This window comes from Lepeophtheirus salmonis, chromosome 8 (genome assembly GCF_016086655.4).
Source record: "Lepeophtheirus salmonis chromosome 8, UVic_Lsal_1.4, whole genome shotgun sequence".
NCBI lineage: Eukaryota > Metazoa > Arthropoda > Copepoda > Siphonostomatoida > Caligidae > Lepeophtheirus > Lepeophtheirus salmonis.
Window position 1 is genome coordinate 5,792,073 of NC_052138.2, and position 17,058 is coordinate 5,809,130.

A 17,058-nucleotide genomic window follows, 5' to 3' on the forward strand; every position below is an offset into this window, starting at 1 on the left:
GTTTGACGCTACTTTTGTATTTCCAAAACAATGCTTTAAAATCAATTTCGTATTTTAATTTTACAATTTTTCTTGAATGGGAAGAAATACCGTTCAAACTAAGCAGTGACTTAAAAAGGTTTATGGGCACTCAGCTGCATATAGGGATTTAAAAATAATAATAGTAATTTAAGGGACTGTCCACACGGCAAGGTTTTCAAAACGATAGAGCATTTCTTTTATGCGGATTCAAATAAATTTGCAACAACACAGGGAAAAAATTTGCTTAATCCGAGCCAGTTAAGAATCTTGATGCATCTATTTTCAGTATTATTGAAATATCATACTCAGAAGAAGAAAATATCCTAGACATATAAAAATCCTAGGACTATTTTGTTGACGGATGACGATGTGGAGCAACTACTCCGATTTACGTTGGAGTACAAATCATCCAGTACTGCACTCTTATCTAATTAGTAACTATAATAAGATTGTTGGTATGACAATGTCGTCATTGACCATTTCTGACGTCACTATTCCAAAAAATAACAGCGTGTTACGATTTTTCCACTTTAAAACCCGTTTTCAAAGAATATTGTTTTCAATATGATAAAACGCCGGCTTTGTGTGGATACACGCCCAAAACGGAAAAATACTTTGCGTTTTTATAATAAAAACGTTTCCGTGTGGACAGCTCCTAAGATAATCCAATTTGAACGAAAATAACCTAATTTCTTTTCTCAGCCTGTGACTTTTAAGTCCAGGTTTTATGCTGATTTGACATCTAATTATTAAACATCAGAGATAAATTAATAGACAAATATAAAATGGTGCATATACATACTTAAGCATTTTACAATTTTGACGTAGTTTAACAGATATCAATGTACTTACTTGAACTAAATTCCAATGTCTGGCAGCTTGAGCTATTTGATCTGTGACAGGACTGCATGCACCTCCAAAAATGATCAACTTTCTGGGCTCCATATGAACCATGTCAAAAAAGGATTTGAGGCCAACTCCGGGATTACACTATTTTAAAGAGAAGGGAAGAAATAGAGAAAAATATATAAATTGTCTGACATTCAACACGAAAATAAATTCAAGGTTCATAGATTCAATAATAAAAATAATACAGTACTTAAGAACCATTGTATTTAGAAAAAAAAGGCACTAATGTAAATAATAAAATGGCAGATACGTATACAAGGTTAGAAATATGAAAATTCTTCAAATCCTCAAGTTGTTGAGATATTTGTAGATTTTATTAAAAGAGTCGAAAAAAGTGAGTGATTATTTTAAGAGAAAAAGGAAGTACAGCTGTTCTTAAAAAACAATTTATAAATACAAACAAAGTAGAGCAAACAGGGATCACTTATAGAACGTCACAATACTATTTTTTCTTCAGTTGTTTTTGTCAGTTAGAAATTTCTTATTTAATGCAAGTGACTTAACATTAGTTTTCTCCAAAATACCTTAGCATGTCCAAACTTTAAATAGTTTAAATAACAATAAGTTTTCTGTTAATATTTTCCTTTTATTTTTAAAATTAAGTTTGTAAGTAAGTAAATAAATAAAAAAATTCATAATCAGGGGAAACAGTTTAAAACTGTGGGGAGATGGCTTCATAGAAATGTAAATACAAATATAGTCATTTAACTTTTTATTTGTATTTTTTTAAAAAGTACTTTACCGCCTATGCTCATCACTAATCTGTTGAGAGGGATTTGCTCGTACAACTGTATCTTTGCATGCTTACATATTCACGCATTTTCACTTCTCTACTAATTAGAAACTAATGTGCATTATTATATTTGCATTTCTAAAGGTTTTTCCTAACATAAGCCATACAAGGTTGTTCTAAAATAGTAAAATACATAATTTAGGGGAAAAAACAACATTTTAAATTATATATTTATTCAATAAAAGGTATAATTTTGCCAATTTTTAATATTAGAACCTATTAAAATTTCATAGGAAATATCCACCATTTGGATTAACTATAGTCCAAAACCTCTGACAGCACTTTCACAGCTGGAACGCACAATGTCCTCCGGGATATCACTCCAAGTATCTAAAATTGTCAGTGGTCCATATTTGTCCTTCAAACAGAAGGAACCCTAAATTATTTCAGGTAAAATTGTTTTAAATTAGAGGCCACCATTCTTGGAGAGTTTTGGAAGTAAGAACAGGCTTGTGTGAAGCAAATAGAGATATTTTGAAAATCTTATTGGACCCTTGGAAGAAAATACCTTTCTTTTAAAAAGTCCAGATATGTGGCCTATTTAGTTTTTACAGCATCTGAAATATGGAAAAGGGGGATTTCTTCTCATTTGATGCAACTATACACCACACTATGATTGAGGCTTATTTTTGGCTGTGATATACATTCTTAGTCCTTAGAGAGGTACTGGAGGGATATCAAGTGATGTAAATCGTGTGTTTTTCTTAGCTGGCCTACTTTTTTAGAATATGTAATCTGAAGAATAATTTTCCCCCCCCCCCAGTTAGTTCTTGTTATTATTATTAAATTTCTAAAAAGTGGATCTATTTTAATACTCCATTTAATCATATTCAAAACCTGATTGAACATTTGTGTGATATTAAAAAAGACGAAGAATAACCTTGGGGATTTGTTGCGGAGTCATAGTTGTACGTCCTTCTTGGACTCAAGTAGAATCGACATGGAAATAATTCTTGCCAATGACCTTGATTATTTCAATAGGCCCCCTCTATTAAACTAGTTCATTGTATCCCATGGAATTAAACGTCATGACAGCTGAGCTACTTTTCTTCAAAACATTTTTAAATTCGTTTGGATGCTGATTTTCAGTTTTTTTTTTGCTTTTTTTTTTAGTATGTCCAAAATACACACGAATTTCATCACAAACCTTTCCAAGTTTGAGAATGTAAGAATGTATTAAACTGAATATTTTACTAATTTAGAACAACTCTATATAACTACAAATGACTTGTGAGTATGAAATACCTTGTTCTACTTGAGTAAGATGGTCAACTACCAGAGTTGCTTAAAATATGACCAGTCAATATATAAAAAAAGGAAACTTTTTTGTCAAATTTTAAAATATTTTGTTGTATTCGTTGAATTTTATAATTTTTTTCTATGAGAACTCTATTTTAACTCTCTACATACAAAAAATGTAATCATTTTTCTTAGTAAAGCAATGTTTCACTCTATAATATTTATAAATACATTAACTCTTACTTTCTTCAATCTATAAGGATATTCCATTTATGAAATTTGGGCCTTTTATTATGCGACCTTGATATAAAAAAAATAGAGTATTGAGTGAGTTGATACAATTTGACTGAATTAAATGAAACATCTGCTTTTTGAAAAAAAATTGCTAATTATTATTAAAATTTTTATAAAAAGTAACATTGATTTAATTTAAGAGTCATCTAGCGAGTTAAAAATAATTTATAACTTTTTGATGACACGTCACCGGGTCCAGAGTATATAGTGTTCCCTGATTTATATATCAATATAATATTATGAAACAGAGAGAGTACTGTATAGGTATAAATGAAATTTTCTATAGGCGTTTCGTTCAACTTATATTTTTTTTAAACCAAAAGAAGGAAGTACTTGTATGTGACTTTATATGAGGTCTAGCAACGAGCTTAAACACTCCCTGGCTAATTAAAAAAAAACTAAAGGTGTTCTTGTTACTTTTTTTATTTTTGAGGAGGAAATGAATTAGTATTGAGTGAGTGGCTATGTGTGAGTGTGCTCATAAAAAATGGAGATTAACACTAAGGATTTGTGAAGGACTTGGCTTCTATATTATTAAAGCAAAATTTGTATGTTTGTCAACGCTTAATAGCTCCAGATAATGCTAGTTTTTTTTTAATATAAAGTAAAGGGAAGGGTGTTCTTTCGCCAGCATAAATAAGCATTGCAGCTTTTAAATATAAACACCCATTCTAAAACCTAAAAAAAATTCCTAAAAATTGCAACAATCAAAAAAAAAAAGTTATAGAATGACAAAAAAATCATGAAACCTGCCTTTGACACACTTTATACGGCACAAAAACTTTTTAATGTTTTTTTTTATTGTTGTTTTATTGAAAGGACATATTGATTGCTCTCAATCTTTTATGATATATCGATGATATTAAGAAATACCGGGTGTGTAATTTAAAAGAACAAATTTTGACTCAGGAATTTTACTAAGTTTTATTTTGAGAATTAAGGGAGCTACATTAACATAACATTGAATCGATGTTGGGTCATGTGTTGCCATTTCTGATATTCAATGTAGGTTCAATAGACTCTGATGATGTCTTTCATGATCTCCCTGAAGCTCTGACAAGTGATAATCAGGTCATTGGTGCTCATAGAGTTCAAACTCTCTTCAGCAGAACCCTTGAGAGCCTCAAAATTTAGTACCTTTTGCAGCAGGCCTGCTCTAAACATGAAGCTAGAATGAAAAGACAAGTGGGTATGTATCTGGGGAGTATGTTGGCTACTTTTTTTCTCGGCCAGAATGGAATTTTGCTCTCCTAAAAGTACTGTCCTACATTTACTGTGATTGCCCGTGCACTATCTTCTTGAAGCTCGTCGTGATGCGAATAATGTCAGTATTCGAATTCTTAACGTTAAAATAGTCTGTCTACTAGCCCTGGACATGCTTTGGAACTTTGTGGGTGAGTGCTCCAAGATTAAATAGAGCAGGAATATCAATTCTTATATGTGCTTATGCAAGTATTTTTTGATTGATTGAGTAAATATTTGGATGAGGGGTGGGGGGGGGCTTAGTACACTCAGTTTGTCAGCTATTTGGAGGAATTATCATATGTTTTTTTTATATTATTCTTTTTTATCAGTGTGTAATTTTCAACTACATTATTTTAGAAAATAAATTATATTATATTACTTAAGTTATAATAACTTATAAAAAAAATAAAATTTCATTTATAATCAAATGAAACCCTTTATAACATGAAGTTTTAAAAGTGTCTCTTTAAAGGTTAAATAATAACAAAAAAAAAGATTGTATTTTATTTCATGTCATCTCTCCATAATAAATAATAATTAAAATACATATTATTCAATCTCTTTTGCTATATAAATCTTTCACTAAGATTTTTTGCTAATTAGTAAAAACGAATTAGCATCAATACGACAAATTTTAATAGTTAGAAAATTTACAAGGAGGGGAAACAAATCCATGTATAAAATGTCAATTTATAATTACAGTCTACAAGAAAGCACTATAATATCATTTAATACTAAGATGTACTTGCATTATATATATATAATTTCGAATTATTTTATCAATGCAGACTAAGACAACCTCGCTAATCCTCTTTCTAATTCAGTATTTTAATTTGTATTTAATATATGTACGTTCTCCCTTTTTCGTTTTTTGGGCTCTTAATTTTTTGGTGCACCTTCGAAAATATAACCTATACCTTAAAATAAACTTTGAGACACAGGGAATCGATCTTGTTTTATAAAAAAAAAATTATTAGCCAAAAAACAAACTTGCCTCCAGAGCCCAGGAATCTGGTCTGAGCAGAATGAAACATAGCCTTAGGTACAAAATTCAGAATTATGTGAATCAAAATAATAATAATAATAAAAGAATTACTGTTTTAACGGGGGAAAAGGTAGAAAGTATCCATTGACTACGAATTAAAAAACGGAATTAGGAAGAAAATTAGCGAGTTGTTTGTCTTGATACGTATTAATAAAATAATTGGAAATAAAATCAATAATGCAGGTACATCCAAGTAAAACTATAATATTATGTTATAGTAGATAAATTCTACAAGCGTGTGATCGATTTGAATATTGACTAAGCTCTTGTTTTGCAAAAAAATAATTTTATTCTGTACTTCTCAATGAACACTCCTCATGGAAATCGAGAGCGTCTCTTTTAGTTGACAATGCAAACAGATCCTGGTTGGACTCAGAGTAGAATCGTGGATCAACCATGTCCTTGCTATTTACGGAGTGGACATTGTGTTTTTTTTCTTCATCTTCTAGCTTATCGGAGCTGATTTAATGAAACGTCATGAGTTAAAAAATGCTTTCTTCCCTAATGTCCTATAAATTGTCAGGATCTTATTATTTTGATATTGGTTATTAGCATAAGCCCTTTTTGGACGCACAGTAGAATTGAAGATTGACATACAAGTAATTTCTCCCTATGTCTTTGAATGATACATATTAGGGTTTGTATTCATATCCTTCATTTCATAGCTGGTCCGTGAGTATAAAATAATTTAAAATGTCAGGTAAATTGCTATTCTTCTAAACATTCTTCAAACTGTTTGCATATTCACTCTCATTTTTTTTTCTTCTTTTTTTTTTAATAGAATACCAGCAGATTTAATTATTGTTGTCACTGTTTATTATTTTAAGTCTTTGTTGGACTCAGAGTAAAATTGATGATCGACATCAGAGTCATCCTTGCCAATGTCCTTGCAAGATATAGATTAGACAATTTCTCGAATCCGGGTCAGTTCGAATCTTTAGACGTAAATATTCAAGTAAATTTTGGATACTCCAACTTTCAGATCCAGATCAAAAAAAAAATATGGCTCGTATTTTATTAGCAATTTCCCTAATGTTCAGACCGAAAGAAAACCGAATCAGGATTAAGCTTACATTTTTAATGATTGCTGATGCCAAAACAAAGAATACCACAACGTTATTACTATAAGATCTTTATTGTTAGTGATTATTACCATTCTTGTTAATATAACATTGGGGACATATTGTGTATCTTGCAACTTCTCCTTCGAAAAGACACAAATAAGGTAGAAAATTAGTTGATAGTTACCCAATTCCTCCATCAATGAAATTATAATTCAATACTAGTTGATAATGGTTCACAGCTTGCTAAGAAATAATTCATATTCTACGATGCTAACAGCACTGATTAGAAAATAAGCAAAATAAACTTCGACAGTTGAAAACCAAACAAATTGTCATTTGTTTGGATTTGTGCATGAGGTGACGCCGTGTGAAATAATTACTCCATCAACTGTTTATCTATATTTGGCTTTAAGCCCTATTCAAGATCAATAGATTTGCAACATGAGATATACATCACATCTTTTTTTAATAGCTTTGATTATGTACTACTAATAGCTGTTTTTATCCGAAAAATACTTTGGACCTTATTTATGATCCCTAAAAGCTCGGGTACACAAGCCAGTTTGTGCCTCAGAGTTCAGATCACTTCCCATTTACTTATATTTTACCCGGATCCAAGATCCGTCCTATTTCTACCTTTCAAAACTGCTCTGTTGCTAGTCTAATAAAGGAACATGACAGCCAGTGTTGTGTCAGTCTTTATTTAGGACCGCAGACCACAGTCCCATCCAAGACCCTTTTTCGGTCCTTAAAGAAGGAAAAATTGATCCTTCGTGAGGTCAATGAGATGTTTTGTCCTTCTTTTTTTAAATTGTTCCTTTATATAATAGAATCAATTTTTTCAATAATTAACACTATAATATGTTCGTATTTTATTGATATATAATGAACAACACAATATTTTTTGCAAAGATATGTGGAATATGTATTAAAATCATTGTATACATCTTATTTAATTTAATAAACTATCCATATTGTTATGAAAAATTCATAGGAGTGACAGTCATATGTATCGATCCCAAGGACCAATAGGAATTAATGTTAGACAGTCCTATGGACCGAAAGGACTGGTCCTAAGACTGCACTGGACCGAATAAATAAGGACATATAAAACACTAATAACAGCTAAGTGGCACGCCTACCATATATTCTTTAAATTGGCAGGATTACCTCATTTTCTGTTTCTCTTATTTTTACACGCCGGCAGGTCAAATTTTATACATCACTCATAATATAAAGGAATATTAAACGATACAGAGTGGGTCTTATTTTCTTTTAAGAAGCTATTTTATAAACAGATGCTAGAAATTACTTTTAACAGGTCTGCTCTGCCTTTTTCCTTTTATCCAACTTACTCCTCTTAAAGCAATAGTAAAAAAATAGCGAGTAAAATTAATGATGCATATAAAAAATTTAATAAATTATCCAAATAAGAAGTATGTGTTTATTCTTATTCTTGTACATTCATAGACATATATAGAATAGCAGAAATATACGCGAATAGATAATATAAAGTGTTTGGAATATTGCTTGAGATATACGCATGAATGAATATTTATAAATGAAGAACCCATTGAAAATGTATGTATCTGTGAATAAACATATATTTTTATATTTGAACGTATCTATCTCATTATGGAGGAAAGATGGGATACCATACATTGTAGTGAACGGTTTTTAGTTGTATGTAATATCAAGATTAGTGTAGGCTAGTGCTCAAGGAAGGGGGTAGAAATGTAGAATTTTTTTTGGAGGTATTAGAACTACCACTTCCTTGTGTTAAATGAAATAAACAACATACCAATACAGGGGTTTGGGTTGGAGAGGTAAATAAAAAATAGTAATTTTTGCTGATTATGGGAATTTTTATTGATCAGGATGAAAAAAATTTATGCTAAATTAAGAGTAAAAATTTAATTTTTGTGAATACATGTGGGTTTTTTTTAATCCTGAGACCAGCCATGGACTTTTAAAATTTCTTAGAGAAAAGTTTTAAATTTTAAATATATTTTCAAAATTTAAATACATTTATAAATTCGTATGCCCAGCTAGAAGAGATATAAACAAAGAGAGAGAAAAAGATAAGAGATAGGAACAAAGAGTATTGTTACGAGCACTCTCTTGAATGTCCATTTTTTGAAATCCCTCAATCACTATGAGTATGCACACGAGTCATCTTGTGTCCATGAAGCTTGAAATAATTTATTTATACAGTTTGAGACATGAGGCTTAATGTTATAACAAATTTTATTATATATATTTTCTTTTTCTCTTTTTCTATTTAACTCTCTTTGTTTCTATCTCATTTCTTCTTCTTTGTCTTTTTTTTTATCTTTTCTAGCTGGGCATACGAATACCTATGCACTTATGAGGTCAATTCAAAAATTAGTTTTTTCCTTAAAATATTGTCGTTGCCCTTATCTCTAATTGATAACGATATAGAGCGTTATTGGAGAGATTATTTTTTACAAATCAAAGTTTATACTTTCAGCTATCCAATGAGATAGTTTTAAACATTTTAAATTTGTTCATCTTGAAGCTATGAGCCTCTGAATAAAAAGAACCTATTTTCCACTTTAAACAAAGATAATTCTAGCTAAAAATATGATGCATACATTTTAAAAATGGTTTTATAATTTTTTAACATTCGGCTTTAAAATATATTAATATAGTTTATCTGTATCTTCAAACCCGAGGGTTTAAAAGAGGTTGAACCTTAAAAATAGCCAAAAATAACAAAAAATGTATGGCCTTTTTCTGAAGGCCATAAGGATATGAGAGAAAAAATAAGATTATGTTTGGAATCAGGAGATCGAATTGTTCTAAGTGGAGCATATGCTGTTCTTGTGCATAAAAAACTGCGATTTTGTAGGATAGTGTTATTTATATTTATCTAACTCAAAAGTTAGACAAAACCTATAAACGGTAATTCTCGTAAACTAGATTAAAAACTATAAAAACTAATATCGTAATTGTAAATAAAAACATCATTGATGGCTATGGGTGTGTCAGAACAATAAGAAATAAATGTTAGAGTTGCTAATTTTAACAACTAACGGTATATAAGAAAAAAAGGAATCCCAAAATAATTGGGTTCCAAGACAGTTTGAAGATTGGAAAGCAGCTTAGCTGTCATGTTGCTATATTATGTGCACAGCAAGTAGCTATGCTATGAGGGTTTTTATTCAGAACAATATCTAGCAAGGAGTTCGACTTGAATGAATCCTATGCCGATCCTAAATTATTCTTAGCGTCCCACAAGGATTTAAGGTGTTTATCAATTATCAATTTATTACAGTTGAATTTTGTTATAAAAATACTTCGTATTTTGAAAACGTTGTGGTTATTTGATCGGTTGTGAGCTTCTACGGTACGCACATTGCACACAGCTTATGCATTTCTAAATATTCATCCACGATATCCCAACACGTTTTTTGATATCTGTAGAGTCTCAGCTATGTATATCAATTTCACTTTCTGATCATTCAAAATTATTTTGTTGACTTTTTTGATATGTTCGTCAGGTAACTGCCTCTTACAGGCACTCATTTAGTATTGTTCAAATTTAGGAAACTGTTTTTGATGGTTGATTTTGCTGCTGCAGAGTATGACAACCGCTAATTAAGCCAATCCTTGGTTTCAACAGTTTTTTTCTTTTCACTAAAACGCAATGCTTTATAAATACACAAAATGTGTAATTAGTCATTTTTTTAACAATAAAAAAGTTGCTTCACTTTCAATACTAGCAAACGTGTACACGTATGATAAATGTGGAAACCTACCTTAAGTATTAGAAATGAAGCGTAAGAGTTTTTTTTTTTTTTTGCTGACGTATATAAAATTATTATAGATGTATAAAGAAATACCAATTAATTATTTTTTTTACCCCATCAAAAGTCATATATGGGTTATTTTAATGATTTTTTTTTCTCTTAAGAAAAAGGTTTTCTCATTTGAGAAATCAAAAAATCAATTATTTATTCTTTCTTGTGAGTTATTTTAGCTTTTGTATAGCTAAAAAGTTAAAGTGTTATCCTCTTCCAAGATAAATCTTATCCCTCCATTAGTGAAACTAGTGAACTAGTGAAACACCTTGAGATTTATGAAATTCTTTTTATACGTGCACATTTCTACATTGTTATTTTTTACATCTAGAGTCGCGCACTAACATTTTAAGCACACACTCAATTGAGACCAAGAGAGACAGGCACACTTTGCTCTATTTATTTACTATGAGGGTAACTGGCATTGCTCTGACTTATTGGGTTCTCTCTGCGGGCATCATGGCCTCAATTCTAGACCTAAATGGATTGCGCACCTTGATGATGTAGTCTTTAGACATGCCAGCCCACTCCTTCTCAATACAAGCTCCTATGGAATCAACATTCATATCGAGGAATATGTAAGCATCTCTACAATGTACCATATTCCATAGTCCAATGGTGAACAGTCTAATGATGAGGGGGACTTAAAATTTAGAGGCCAGGAACCGGTGAAGTTTTCCTTGGACCAAGATTGAGTTGTTAGTGCCTTATGGTCAGGTACTCAGTCTTGTTGCTAGCAGTCATACTGTTTGGAGTATTTGGCAAACAAAAACGGCTTCACAACCTCTTTCACCATATCTTGATACTCCTTTACACCCACTCTGAGTCACACCGATCAAGATGTCTTCATTGATAATCTTGTTTTCACCTCCACTTCCAGTCTTCCAGGAGAGGCTTTCACCGCTGTTAATGAGCCTCCTATACCTACAAAGAAGTTGACAATGTATGTCATCTCGTTGATAGAGTGATCTGCAATACCTTGCCTTTTTGCCAGCATTGTTGTAGTTTGTTGACTTATTGCAACTGATATTAAAGGGTATCATATCTTGTAAATAAAATAACAATTTATTTTTAAATAATTAAACATCATTCCATGAAGTGTATGTTCTTTTTTTTTCAAACTTATAACTTTGAAATAAAAGGTATAAACATACATAAGTTAAATAGGCCTGTCTTAACTCTGAGAATTGCACAAACTTTATGTTAATTTAGAGTGAAAGAAAATGTATGGAATAATTCCTTTGTTCATTTCATTCATGCCAACTTAGTCAAAAATTCTCAAAAACTTTTAAATACTTTTTATAAGTGGTTTTACAAATGTAGAAGAAAGTTTTTTATCGACGACAGGTATAATATAAGTAATTTATATAATACTACAATAATAAGTTGATTTAATTCCATAATTTCCTGATGAGGTGGGGACTCGTACTCCGGTACGTACGACTCGACCTTGAGTTCCTAATTTGAAGACCTGGACTCAATAACTATAAATTAAAATCCGTCATTAACACGGGAGGTAATTGTTTTTAAACTACAGAAAAGCTTAACTTTATGGACCTATGATTATGATTAAAGGCTTGAAATATGTTAGAAATACATTTGAAGACTCAAACTGATCTTGATAAAAATGTTTAAGGACTTGGACATTGGAGCAAAGATTGGAAAATCAATTAGACTCTTTTCCTCCTCTGATCATAAGTGTGAGTTTTTGTCGGACTTCATAGTAAAATTAAGTATGTTATTGTAGTAATCATCGCTTTAACAAGATAAAGATTAATATTTGTGCTTATTTCCTTCCTTCCATGACTACTTGCAGCTAATTAAATTCTACATCATCACACCTAAGTTTCTCTCATCCCAAAACTTTATTCAGATTGTTAAGACTATTATGTTGGTTAATGGTTTCTGATGTTTCATGCATCACTGGACGAACAATGAGGAGTATTATTTGTGTTCATTTTCTTTTTCTCTTAGCTGTAGCTAGCAACGAGTAAAATAAAACTTGATGATAGTAAGTGGGGTTTCTCTCAAACATTATTCAAAAAGTTCAACAGTTCCTACAGTCATGCACATATGTAATGATGAAAATCCAGTGTGGAATGGGCATGTTAAAAAAAATCAACATGGCAACCCTGAAATTTAAAGAATGTTTTGTAGAACAGAAAGAATAATGTTCGTGACGTTCCATTAGATCAGCTACAATCAGTTGTGACTAGTCGAGAAGGAGAAAAAGACATAACCATGGACACTTGCTAGAATTACTGCAATTTCAATCTCCAATTTTACTCGGAGTCCAACAAGGACTTACAATTTTAGCTCTGCAACCAATCCTCAGGAGTACGCTCTGTCTTTTATGACCACACAATAACTTTCAATAATCTTTTGAATTTAATATAATTTATTTAAAAAAAATTTTTACGTATCAGGAATTAAATAATAAGGAAAATAAAATTCATTTTGCCGCGTCATCAAACATGTTTGCAGTCTGATGATGTCTTGTTGGCCCCTATTCACCAATGCTGGCCGTTTTTGTTCTATCCCCAGCTTAAACAGTCAAGTTGTTGACAGAAAAGGGGATGTATAGAGCAAATAAATAATAGGTTCAACCACTGTTGTGTAACACAAACCGAAAGAGTATAAGCCCTGTATCAATCGCATTTTTTTTTTGTTGCATTCAATGCGGTTTTTTACATGATGCCACATTAATTGGGATCACACTTTTGTTTTGCCTTAAGATCAGGATGAAGGTTATTTTGTATTATTAACCGATAACTAAGTGAGAACTTACAGTGCGGTAGCATTTTTGCCTTTGGAGTTGTAGTCCCTCCTCCCCAGACATTGTTCCCTTAGACTATGGGTTTCAGGGCAATCTACAGTGGATGGTGTTTAGTATCTACATTCAAAATTTTAATGCTTAGAAGGCTACCAGGACGTTATCACCAGATTTTTTGGTTTCCAATCCCGTCTGGAACACATTCTGGTTGCTAAGGGTCGACATTTTATGCATTAAATGTAAATATTTATGGCAATGCCCAATCAATTTCATATATTAAACTTAATGTGTTTGACCTTTTTTCCCCACGTTGTTTCTATGTGGGCTGTATATGTTTCAAACATTATTTACGTCTGACTTTATTGACAAAAATTTATTAACCCATAACGTATAATAAGAAAATATATATGTATGCTTTGGTAAAGAAAAGCATTAGGGAGATTGTAAATATTTTTATCATTCAGAGTGAATACCCAAAACATGCAATAGTATAATTATTTTTCAAAAAATATAACTTTTATGCAATCAGGACCTAATTTTTGATATGTTGAAACATTACAACTAGCTACATTTTTATTCCATATGCCCTTCTTTCAGAAGCAATAACAGGCTTGATACGTCGGTGAACAGATTGGAAGCTCATGATGATGAAGGCCGTGTCTACGACATACCATGGTATCATGATGGGACTTTAAAGGTAATCCAAATTAGGATAAGATGTGCATAATATATTCTACTTCCAAGATGCTCTAAATTGCAAAGTCGAGAGGGTTGAGATCAGACTTGGTGGAGGGGTATATGGGGGCACATGTCAGCCATATTGTTGCTGCATAATTTTTGGTTCTTCTTGGCTGTATGGGATTGTATTCAACTTCTTGATGTTATAGGCATTGCGGATGTTAAGGACCTTTTCAGCCTTCTCGGAACTGACACTGGCGTGGGGAATATCGCTCACCCTTTGCCATTTTTGTATTGCCCCAACACTTATACAATTAGAGACTTAAGGATTATAATTCTTTTTTTTTTCTTTAAGCTGTTGCTTAGTTGTGTAATAACCCCTTATCCTAAAATTGTAAGTAAATGTTTTAACAAGTTTTGTTCTCTCACTTTGTAGGCTTGTGGGTGTTTGTTAAAGAACACAAGGGATCAGAAAAGCCTTACATTAAATTATTCTACAGTCAGTAAATAAAAATAATGTCATTTAATATTATATTACATTATTTGAGTAAATGTGACATAATTCAAATTTAACGTGACTTAAAAGTAACATAGAGTCTCATCATTTTTTTTCTTGAGAATAGTCAAGGATTAGATATTAAGAGATCTTTATAATGGAGAGTAATTTTTTTTTTTTGTAACATATGCGAGTATGACTTAACCTTCCATTACTTTCTAAGAGTGTTTGTAAACCCAGTTGTTGTTATTAACAATAATGTATTCTAATTTTATTTCCACAGTTTTTTTTTCTTTTTACATTGTTTATTCTAAATTTGGTGCCTCAACATAAAAACAATCTTAAACAAAAATCCAAAACTGAGAGAAGCCAAATATATACTAATAAAAAGAAATCCATTATTTTTTCTTTAATTTCAATGTTTTATTCTACATAGTAAGATTTATCTGATTTATGTAAAATATCCACTGTTTATGCTTTTATAATTTCTTAATAGAGTCCGTCGATTTTCCCAAGCTTCTTTCGGGGCAAATTTTTCACCAACAAAATCATTCGCTATAGAGATGAATAGGTGGTAATCACTTGGTACCAGGTATAAGAACCTCCCAACCAAGTGATTACCACCTATTCAATCTCTATAGCAGACTGGTGTTTGTTGGAAAAATTCCTATCCTATTTATGCTAAAGTATCCATTGATCATAAATTTTTAACAGTATACATGAAGTTCTTTAAAGTTTGTTGATATAACAATGTTTCCGCCGGCAAAAATATACTCCATCAGACAGCTGTATCATATCGGCAATTGCGTTCGCCGGCAATTTTATTATGATACAGCTGTCTGATGGAGTATCTTTTTTAGCCGGCGGAAACATTGTTATATCAACAAACTTTAAAGAACTTCATGTATACTGTTAAAAATTTATGATCAATGGATACTTTAGCATAATATAAAGGTTAATTTCTATTTATAAGCTACTTGTGTTGCAAAAACTAGAACCTTATCGAAGAGTTTTTGAAAAATTACGTTCCTAATTTTAGAGGGGTTATTTGTAGATACAAAAACATACTTTTTTTTTTTTTTTTTTTTTAATTTTAAAATTATTCCCAATTATCAAAAACCCCGGAATCTTAGATTTTTACTAGTTGCAAAATAAACAAAAATCATTTTTGTTCTATAACAACGATTGATTTTTAATTCAAAATATCAGAAAATTATGACCACCTATTGACATAAATGGGCGTACATTCATGTTAGCAAGATTCTTTTCAATGAGTCTTACACTAGGATCCTTCCACACCAAATCAATCAAAAAAGGGAAACATTTTACGACATAAAATACTTTTTGGAAGGATGTGTAGGACAATATAAGAATTGTAAGAACTTCTTAAACCTTTGCTACCAGGAAGAAGATTTTGGAATCTCAGAAGTATGGATTTTTTTTGTAACAAGTAATGGAAAAGGACCATGTGCTGGTTTAGGAGGTACAATTAAACGGTTAATGAGGAAAGTAAGTTTACAGGGTTGTTCAGAAGGAAAAAACTCGGAACCAATTTTAACTCCTATCGAATTTTATAAATTTTGTGAAGAAAACATTAAGAATATAAGTTTTGCATATTCCAAATGTTGTGAAAATAAACTTTGTTACAATATTAGAAAAGATAATTAATTTAGAACTTACACTCATTTATTTATTTTTTTAAATCCTTATGTAATTAATGTATGGCAAGGATTATTTAACAAATTGGATAAATTTTTTGATATATAAATGAACGCTCACAGTACCGTGAGTGTTATACTTTGATATTACTACAAAGGTAACATGTTCTAAGCTGGTGTTTTGCTTGAAATATCCAACGAAAGGGTGAAGTGTTACCATGGAATTGTTCCAATGAAAAATTTGCACCTCGTCCTGAACAACGAAGGAAGAATTCCTAGAAAAGTCACAAATCGCTAGCATTTCTTCATCTTCTAACTCTTTCTTCGCTCTTTTAAAGTTGGAGGATTGCATTTTGGTTATAAAAGCATAGGGTTTATATTTTTGAAGACCTTTTGTAAAATGTTTGACGAAATCTTGACTGGATTGAACTAATGTTTACAGTTGTGACCTATCTGTATGTGTCCATCTTCTGTAAGTTATTTCATCACTCATATTTTCCTCCAAAATCTAAGTCAATATATTTTTAATTTTAATTTCGTCACCCCACATTCCACATTGACGGAGACAACATTCTATAGAGGGAAGATTACATTGGAGAATAATGAGGAAATCATCGAGTGATTGAAGTCTAACATTATTATATTCTGAATTTTCCATTCAACCCAATTGATTGAAGTTAGTTCCATGGAGCATGAGCTTCATATTTTCGTCAATTACGCATACTCATACAGAATGTGTCCCAGAACTTCCGACTAACACACATTCCTTAGGTGTAAACTCTGGTGGATAACCTTATTGAATCGTAGCACTACACTTTTGCTACCCGTAGGCCGATCTTTATTTTAGGATATTTGAAGAGTTCCTTGATGTTCAGCGAAGGGGAGCATTTCACATGCAGTAACTGTTGGTCAGGGTGCTTTATATAATATTACAAATAGTACTGGATACTCATAATTCCATAGTTTGATGGCCTGAATAAAATATAAATATCAACGAAATTGCACATGATCATATTGTC

The 17,058-nt window shown here is 31.3% G+C and overlaps 1 protein-coding gene across 1 annotated transcript in view; it reads right to left on the reverse strand.

Annotated features, from left to right (window-relative positions):
* The window catches only part of GABA-B-R2 (gamma-aminobutyric acid type B receptor subunit 2), a 335,226-nt gene that overhangs the window by 243,848 nt on the left and 74,320 nt on the right, over window positions 1–17,058 (reverse strand). Inside the window, exon 2 of the mRNA XM_071890371.1 lies at window positions 874–1,011. Coding sequence (XP_071746472.1) covers window positions 874–1,011 — 138 coding nt within the window. The remainder of the gene's footprint in view (window positions 1–873; window positions 1,012–17,058) is intronic.